Here is a 10,000-nt window from a genome sequence, read left to right on the forward strand (position 1 = left end):
AGCTACAGCGGTCATCAACACAGAGACATAAGAGAGAAGTCATCAGTTCTAAATCAGTAAATCAGGCCGAGTGGAAAGGAACTAATTGAATATTAAATGCGGTGTAATGAATGAAAGAGTGTGTGTGGGGGGGGGGGGGGGGGGGGGGGGCAGAGCGTTTCCAGCGTGTTGCTAATCTGTGCTTGAATGTGTGCTGGTGTGTGAAAAGCAACCAGAGGCACGACGAGCAGTGACTAACCGATCTTATTAACAGATGCAGTCAATATGTCGCATCAAGCCGCACTGTAGTTAATGTTATTAGCAGGCCCAGTCAGACGCCCGTAGTGAAGATAAAGGACTTGGTCACATCTAGAGGGCCTGGGAGCTCAGAGAGAATGAATAGAATGTGAACTCCTAGGAAAAACGGGGGACCTCAAGGCCCCTAGATACAGATAGGAACCAACAGTGGTTCCTATCTGTATCTCCGTTATTTTCAATGGGTTGCATGGCATGTACCATGGCATGTAACTTTGACTGCAGCGCACTGCAAATCATAGCTATTTAGCGCTTAGCGCAGCACAACCGCAACACAAATCTTTGGGCCATTAGCTCAAGCTAGCGCAACATAGTAGCAAGCACAACGCATGCCGCTTCCTATCTGTAAGCCTCTTCCTGGTGCTCGGAGTTGAGAGCCTTGACATGAGAAACCACTTCATGTCCAGTTTGTCAACATCAATGCACAGATTTTCTCAGGAGTGTGGAGGCTTGTGGATGTGCATAACAGGTTCCACTTGTTTAATGAGGATTCTGATGTTTTTGGGGTGATGGGATGTCTCTCTAGTCAAGCTGACGTAATGCTTGTGTAATGTTTTTTTGTTGGTGATGGTGTGTTCACCAGGTCTGGGTGGTGGTGATTGGTATAGAGAAACCTGGTGTGGCGTACAGTAGAGCGATGACAGAGAGATTTGGCAAAAGCCTTGATATAAGTATATATAGTCAGCACTCAGCACACAGTGAACACACACTAAGCCCGACGCAGTGAGCTGCCTGCTACAGCGGCACTCGGGGAGCAGTGAGGGGTTAGGTCCCTTGCTCAAGGGCACTTCAGCCGTTCCTGCTGGTCGGGGTTCGAACCGGCAACCCTCCGGTTACAAATCCGAAGCGCTAACCAGTAGGCCATGGCTGCCCCTGCTGGTGTTGCCGTTGGCAACCATTGGAGGATGGGTTGATTTCCTGCAGTGGGCGAAGAGATAAGGAGGAATGAAGGGAATTAAAAGCTGCGGAGCTGCAAACAAAATTACATTATTGATAATAACAATCTTCTCTAAATGCCGAGCATCGCCTCCCGTATGATTGAAGTTTCTCTGTTTCTGAGGAAATAACTAAATATGGTCATGCTGCCAAAAATGTTACACTCCGCCGCATTGAGGAGAAATCCAGGGTCGCCACAGAGAAGGCCTCTCTCCAAGAAGGCTGGCGCACTTCTAAAACAAGAGGAAATACAAGAAGAGATTTATTTCTCTTTGTCTGGACCGTAAGCTTTGGCTGGGCTTGATCGGCCTACTCCAGGATTCTCTCGTCTTATCGTCAAAGCGTGCAAGATTAGCGGTCTGTTAGCAGCGGACTGTCATAATTATTGTTTGGTGAAAGACTTGGATCCATGTTGTGTGCGCGAGAGAGAGGACGAAATTGTTTTCGTACGTCTTCCAGAAGCTTCTGAAGGGGTCTGGTTCCATCTCAACACTTATGTACAATTAGATCCTCATATGGAAGGATCAGATGAGCCCAGAGCAGTAATCCTCCCCCATTATTTATGCTCAGATTTGTTTGTGGCGTAATCCACCGGCCTGGATTACAGTCAATTAAAGGCACGATTATCTCCTATGTGATCTGAAGCCAGGGTGTGTGTGTGTGAATGGCGGAGTGGAGCTTTTGTCTTCTTCTCTAGTGGCCTGTGACCCTGATCACATCAGATACGAGGGCTTAGCACACAACTCCTTTCTTCTCCGCTCTCATCCCCCTCTATCTTTCTTTTCCCTCTCTCATAGTCTTCCTCTGATCCGACACGGCACAACACCAACACATGGTCACGATCCAGATCCTGTTGCGTTTGGACTCTTTATAATGATAATAGTAATAATCACAGTGAAAATGCTTCTTGCACTTGCTTCTCTCGGTCAGTCCTGATGAAAAAACAAAAAACGTGCGTGTTTTCATGAAGAGAGGACGTCTGAAGCTCTCTGACCTGTGTCTGTGCGGAGAGAGCGAGGGAGAGCGAGTGAGAGTGTGAGGGAGAGAGAGAGAGAGAGAGAGAGAGCCCTGAGGCTTGCTTTTCCTTCCTCTCTTCTCCCTTCATCCTGAGCAGATCATATTGCAGTCCTTTAAAGTCCTCCTGTACAGGCACGCCAACTAATTTGAGGCTATGCTGAAGAAAGCCCCTACAGGCATGAAGAGTGCTGTTTAAACCGTGTACCCATCATGCATCTGTTCAGTCACAGTCACAGCTGTCTCCTCTGCAGGTTGCAGTGACTGCAATGGGATCAGATGCGTTTGTATTAATGTCTTATTAGCAGAGGTTTATGTTTCATCTTACAAAAAAAAGCAGTCATACGAAATGTTTTTTTTTTTTTTTTTTTTTGACAATGACTTTCTTTTGTCTTCTCTACTGATTGTACTGATATTCATCCTCACATTTACATTCCTTCACGCTAAAGTTTATTTCATGCTTAAAAGTTGAGAATAAGTCAAGGGCTTCTGAAAGCCAGATTAAAAAGCTAATCAGTTTGCACGCACACAAGCATAGAGGCTTATCCTCTGTAAGACAGCACACTAACGCTCTAAATCACACACACACACACACACACACACACACACAGGCTCTAAAATGATGCATGATTGGTTTAACATTCATAGCACTTTGCGGGTGCCTGGCAGTAATTGTATGATCTGTATGGTGAATGCATTCATGCCGTGTCGCCCACTCTAGCTCGCTCACACTCTCACTCCTGTTCTGCACAGTCTGCTTCATCAATGGCTTGCCACCGCTTCACATGCATTAGGCAGTTGCCATTGCCTCTGATAGTGCATTTGTCAATGTAGGAGTTTTGAGATGTGAGTGCTGTGTGTGTGTGTGTGTGTGTGTGTGTGTGTGTGTGTGTGTGTGTGTGTGTGTGTGTGTGTGTGTGTGTGTGTGTGTGTGAGTGGATGGATGGATGGATGGATGGATGGATGGATGGATGGATGGATGGAGAGGTGAAGCAGGCACATCTCATCCAACACCCTGAGTCTAAGGCTGCATCAACATTTTGTGCGTTTTCGTTAATAAACAAACTGCTATCTCTGTTCTAACACACGCTTCAGCGATGTATCAGAAGGTATCTCTATCCATACGCATACTGCATAATCACATACTCTAAACGTCCATTTATTATTATAATTGCCTTGCGAGTGTTCATAGTTTCTCTAATTACAGTTTTTTTTTTTCAATCGCTAACAAGCACTTACCCATACTTTAGATACTTTTTCGAAACTCTTAACACAGACTCACACCTACAAAACACAATTGGCCAAATGGATCATTTTCTTCTCAAAAACACATTTTGTTAAATATATACTAACACATCTTTCTCTGCACACACTAACTTAGGGGCAGCCATAGCCCACTGGTTAGCACTTCGAACCTGTAACCGGAGGGTTGCCGGTTCGAACCCCGACCAGTAGGCACGGCTGAAGTGCCTTTGAGCAAGGCACCTAACCCCTCATTGCTCCCCGAGCGCCGCTGTTGTTGCTGGCAGCTCACTGCGCCGGGATTAGTGTGTGCTTCACCTCACTATGTGTACACTTTGTGCTCATTGTGTTTCACTAATTCACGGATTGGGATAAATGCAGAGACCAAATTTCCCTCACGGGATCAAAGAGTATATATACTTATACTTCACCAAAACACTGGAAATCTGTCTCAAATGAAATTATTCTGTCAAAGAATAACACTTGTTTTCACTTCACAAGAGACATGCAGTCAATCAAAGTACACCAGGTTTCAAAATACTGACTATTGTCCACCGTTTTTACACTAAATTTCTTGGTTGGGAACTGTATGTCCACATGTAATGTTCACATTCAAAAACATTCCAGTAAAAAGCAAATCAGTTTTTTTTTTTCTTTACTGTTTACTACAGGAGGTACAGTAGAAATACTGTACCTCTGTACAGTATGATAGAACAGAAAAAGTTTTACAGTATTGCTTACAGTGAACAAAATATCCATGAAACACACGAGCATTCTGAACAAAAAAACAACAGCAAAAAGCCCAGCCAAAAAGAGGGGGGGGCGGGGGGGGGACTAAAAAAAAGCACAACATTACTGTATCTAATCTCTGCCATCTTCAGGGTTACATGTTTTCATCAACATCGCATCTGATATTACCTTATCCAAAGCGGTGCTAAAACCTGAGCAGAAGCAGAGGTTTCTGTACTGTATCTAAGGTTTGGAATATTGTTTTTGCTATTGTGGGATGTTGTGTGTTAACATTCGTAAAGACTGCAAAAACAATCCATAATTTTGTTGGGAGGTATAGCTTGTTTGTTAAGAAAATGTAAGCATTGTAAAGATTTTGATTATTCTTCACTAAGTGGTAATATTATGACTTTGAAGGTGTATTAAACACTCCTAAAGTGCGGCTGACCCCCTGCTGACATTTAATGTTATTAACTCAGAAGTTGGAAGGCAGTGATTTTCAAAGGTTTAATTTTTCCCCCCTTTATTAATTAGTTACATAGCGTGGCAGAACAAGGCAGCCCAGACCTCTTTTAGCTACGTAGCGTGGCAGATCAAGGCAGCCCAGACTCCTGTGTGGATGTGTGGAAGGCTGGTCCTGTGTTCTCTCTGTGTGGGCTCATGAGGTAGTGCTCTGGGAGTGCAGCTAATACAGTAAGTCACCCAAGGGACCACCACAACAGCTGGTGAAAATCAGTACATCTGCATTGCATTGTGACCTGTCTTGGAGTCCTGTCTTGCCTCCTGACCTGCCGTATGACGGAATGTTGGTGCTCTCTTCCTAGCTGTTCTGGACAGTGTCATAGCGGCAATTCAATGCACTTTACGTAAACAAAAGGAATTAACATTTGTTGTACATGGAGTGGAATAATTCAGACATAAACACAGTGTATGTGATTAAAATGAAGTTTATTTGGTCAGAAAGCTGAGAAGAGTGCTGGTCTTACGTCTTGGGCACTGTGTAAGTTACCAGTCTAGTTTACTCGATAGGTCGAACTGTGGCTGTGTCCAGCTATGCCAACATAGCTAACTGCATAAATAACTTAGATAGTTTAGCAACAAGAGATTGGGTGAGATAAGTCAGCAGTGAAAGTGGAGGCCTGGGTGTGTGGGTGGGTGGGCGTGTGTGTGTTTGTGGGTGGTCATTTCACATCCTTATGCCTACACCATCTAGCAAGCTGTTGAGCTTCAGAAAGGACAAAACACCAGTGAGGTGTGTCTGTGTAGTTGTTGGAGAGACTCGGATTCAGTTACATCAGCTCAGTTACGCTACATTAGCGATGAGTCGATGCTGGGTTGCCATGATACCTTTGTGTGCTGAACTTTGACCCCTGTTGCACAGCCCTCCTGCTGGAATTCTCACAAGTGCACTCTGGGATACACTGGGATTTCGAGATAGCGTGAAAGAAATCTAAAAAATCTTATTCTATGAAGGGATCATCACTCCCCACACACACACACACACACACACACACACACACACACACCCTAGAGTTAGGGAAAACGTTCCCTGAGTTCCCTAAATGAGTTTAGAATTACAGGTCTATAAAGACCATCATGGCTCTCATTTATTCTTGCCTTCATTACTTGTATTGTTATTTTTGCCACTCACTAGGACATGGTGAATGATGTGGTGGGGTCCTCTTCTTTCCTGGCTGTCCAAAAGGACACGCAGTCCACTCATCTCCTGCCCGGCCACATATGCGCGCACACATACACACACACGCACACACACACACTCACAAACTGACACACTCACTCATCATATCCACACACACACAATTTATTTGTTATTTTTATTTATTTAATTTGTTCCCAACAGAGACATCACTATAACAGAGGCACACACACACACACACACACACACACACACACACACACACACACACACTGCCTTAAGTAGCATTGTAAAAATGCTCATTGAAATTCCCTAGAGCGTGTGATTCCTATAATGGGAATATAATAGGCTTTTTCTTTTCTTTTCTCATTTTCCTTACTTTTCCCAAGACTGCAATACCATACCGTTCTTATGTGTCATGATGGCTTTTGACATACAAGGCATATTTTCACGGTGGGCAGGTCTTAGAAAAAACATTGCACCTGTCTAGGTACCTTTCGTCTCTGTTCAATAAAAAAAAAATCTGTTAGGGATGGAACTGAAATCATCTCAACTGAATCACACTTTTCCTGCACTGACCCCTGTTGAAAAGATCGAGACTGGATATGTTTTTTTGAGCCTGTGTGTGGGCGTTTGCATGTTGTCCATATTAGCACATAATGAGTATGCCTCATCTCGTATGGAAGTAAATGAATACAAATGATAAACAACAAAAAGGGCTCAAACTCCAGGAGTCATTTATTTAGTTAGTTTTGATATTTCCTGTATGCCCTGCAATATGCTAAAAAAATCATTCAAAATAAAAGAATGTTTCTCAATTATCACCTGAATTAGATACTTTGAACAATCACCGTTTTGGTGATTATATGCGGTGGTAGTTAGAAACAGAACAATTATTGTAGTCTTCAAATAGACTTGGGTTTGGGGTTAAATATTCTTTCAAAGACTGCAGATTGGTTGTAAATGACATGATTTTGTCCTTGTCAAACTTGTTCACCATCTTTCTTTTCTTCCTCTCTTCTGTAGATGGGCGAAAGACAGAAAGTGCTTGTGACGGAAGAGTCTTTCGATGCTCAGTACTACGTAGCACACAACAAGTTCTACGAACAGGTAAGAAGCACTTCTGCACACACTGACAGACTGTCTTACGGTAGCCCAATGGCACTGGAGTAATCTGGAAAGAGGGCCCAATGATGCAGTTTATTTACAATGTGATAAAAAAAAAATGTATAAATATATTTTCCACATTCCTGTCCCAACATTCTGTCGCCCTCAACATGAAGAAAGTGAAAGTTAGCAAACAAACACTTACAGGTGCAGTCAGCGATCGTACGCAATTTCAAGCCCATTTTTGTCACATTTAGCAACCATCTCCTCATCCGTTAATGACCCGTTAGCTGCCCATTCCGTGAATATACTGTAAAAAAAAAAAAAAAGGCAGCACAGCCTCCGAAAACTAAAAACATACCCAGTGGGGGCAGCATGTCCTTTAAACAAGCTGAAACCAGTCCCCTTCCTGTCTGAACACGCAGTCACTTCTCACCAGGCTTCAAAGCACCCTTGTAAAAAACCCATCCCTAACATCATCATATAAATCAGTCTTAACAATCAGCAAACGTGTTTGAAGCACTCTCTCTTGAAAGAGATAGTGGTAATTCCACTACAGGTAGAGGGAAATCGTTAGCATGGCATGTCTTCCTCTCCCCCGGTATCGGGCTAATGCAGGTGGAGGTGATGTCTGATATTTCTTTTCTGATCTCGTTCAGCTCCCAGACCTTTTTTTTCCCTCCGGGCCGCTGTGGCATGCCTTTGAGTGAGTCAGTGAGTCAGTGCCGCCCCAATGTGTGGGGCACCCCTCGGCAGCCGTCTGCGCGGAAATGAAACCGCCATTTTGGTGTCTGGATGGGGAACAGGAAGTGGCGTCACAGCATTGAGTCACAACGGACACATAGGAGAGGGAAGCCCCCTAAGCCTTCGGCCCCACAGCTGTGGACTCCATAGCCTCGCCAGGGCGGTGTCCAGCTGTTTGTGGGCATCATGACCAGGCTTCCTGAGAAGGTGGCTGGTAACGTTTCTTGGGGGTTGGTAGCGTGATGCCATGCTTCCTAAAAAGGTGGCTGGCTACGTTTTTTGAGGGGTGGGGGGGGGGGGGTAGCTTCAGCGTCATTCATGTCATTCAGCGTCTTTGATGATTAAATAAGTTGAATGTAGGTAATGAAGGTAAAAAAAAGTCTGTGAGCAATATTAGAGGCATGGCTTTATATAACCTTGACCTTTGACCCTACAATCTTGAGCCCACACACAAAAACACATACACACACACACACACACACACACACACACACAGTACAGACACACACACACACAATCAGACAACCTTGTTTCAGCCCTTTCAGTGTCCTATACTAAGAGAACACACTTTTCCTCCTACCCATCTCCACCAAATACACCTCCCTTCTAAGTCAATGGGCCTCACTGTTAAGTTGCCCAGACCAAAGTTGTCCGTCTGACAAATGCCAAATGCAAATTTTTTTGCCAATGCACTCATTCTTCTTCACGAGTGTGAAGTGTGTCCTCACGTAGTGTAATGTGTCACTGAGTGTGCATCAGTGTAATGGAGGAGGCAAGTGCAGTGTAGGCGCACAGCAGCCGTTTCAGGCAAGCAGCCTTCCAGTTGGTTTGAAATGTGTGCCTGGTCCCTGAAGGTGTGTGTTGGGGGAGAGGAGTGGTGAAGGGGTCGTAGGTCAGGTGAAAGTGTTACAGCCTCTGCACCCTGACACACACACACACACACGCACACAGACATACAAAATTTCTGTGGGTGTAATGGCAGGCGTCCCAATACTGCCTATATGGTGTATATTAACTTCCCTTTTGTTCCTGTCTCGCCCACTCTGTCTGAGTGGTCCCTTCTTCTCTTGGTCTCTCTCTCTTCATCCCTCCCTCTTTCACTTTTTCATTCCCCTTTACAGACTATCATCCCCCTCTCTCTCATGTTTTCTCTTATTTTTGTCCATTTCCTGTTTTTGTTTTATTTTTACCCGTGACTCATATTGCCAGCATTCCTGATTGTTATAGATGTAAGGGGCCAATAACACAAGCATACCCCCCCCCCCCACACACACACACACACACACACACACACACTCACAGACTCACACTCACAACAGTGCAGACACTGTTGCTCATCCTCTATGTAAATGCTTCAGCTTCACACGGGCACATGCATGCTTAGAAGCAGTGGCCCAGGTTTAGACATTTTAATAAGCCAATGACCTTGTTTTGCGCAACCTGGTCAGAGTGGCCAATTTAGGCCATTGAAGACCTTTCAGCATCCAGGGAACAGAAGAATGGGAGTCTTTAAGATGACAAATATAGATGAGGTTGCCTTGGAAACAGCTTGAGTGACGGGCTTTGTAGTACTTCATACTGCAGTGTCTAGTTGCTATGGAAGGAATGTTTTCGGTTGCATTTACTACCCTGAATTCATACTTGGCAACCTTAATGAATTTTCATTGTTTCAGAGATGGTTATTTGAATGTTCTGCACTAACCTTCATTCTCTCATATGGTATGAATAGGGAAAAATAAAAAATAAAATGTTTTCTATAGGCCAATAATTGGTGCATAGGTGTGACCTTCAGGCTTGATATAATTGAATTTTTCAAAAGCCATTTTTCTCACAACTATGAACCGAAAGTCATTACACACTAGCAACACAAGAACGTACACTCAGAAGGTTGGGGGAAAAGAAAGTGGTTCTATCCGGATTAATTTGGGGGGAAAAAACTCTCGAGATCTAAAGAGCCAGACCAGGTGAGATGGCACGTAATGTGCTTTAAACCTGCCCAGGAGTCCTTTTATGCTGGCAGCCTCCATCGAGCGGCGCGTGGCAGTAATCTTCACCATGAAGCGTAATGACGGCACTTTGCTGCCGCACACCCCACCTGCGTCTCCCACGGCGACAAGTCAAAGCCACTCTGATCTCTCGGCGTGAGGTCCATCATTCCCCTTGTTGCGCGGGGGGGGGGGGGGGGGGGGTTGTGATGGCTGCGGCACAGCGGGGTACAGCACAGCGTGTGTGTCACAGTAACGGCACGGCCAAAGATATGGCGGTTTGGCTGCCCTG

General features: G+C 44.6%; 1 protein-coding gene across 2 annotated transcripts in view; it reads left to right on the plus strand.

Annotated features, from left to right (window-relative positions):
* The window catches only part of cdkal1 (CDK5 regulatory subunit associated protein 1-like 1), a 267,508-nt gene that overhangs the window by 243,554 nt on the left and 13,954 nt on the right, over positions 1 to 10,000 (plus strand). For both annotated transcript variants that reach the window (XM_042106955.1, XM_042106956.1), the window contains exon 13: positions 6,899 to 6,982. In XM_042106955.1, the coding sequence (XP_041962889.1) occupies positions 6,899 to 6,982 (84 nt within the window). The remainder of the gene's footprint in view (positions 1 to 6,898; positions 6,983 to 10,000) is intronic.

The sequence above is a fragment of the Alosa sapidissima genome, chromosome 10 (assembly GCF_018492685.1).
Source record: "Alosa sapidissima isolate fAloSap1 chromosome 10, fAloSap1.pri, whole genome shotgun sequence".
NCBI lineage: Eukaryota > Metazoa > Chordata > Actinopteri > Clupeiformes > Clupeidae > Alosa > Alosa sapidissima.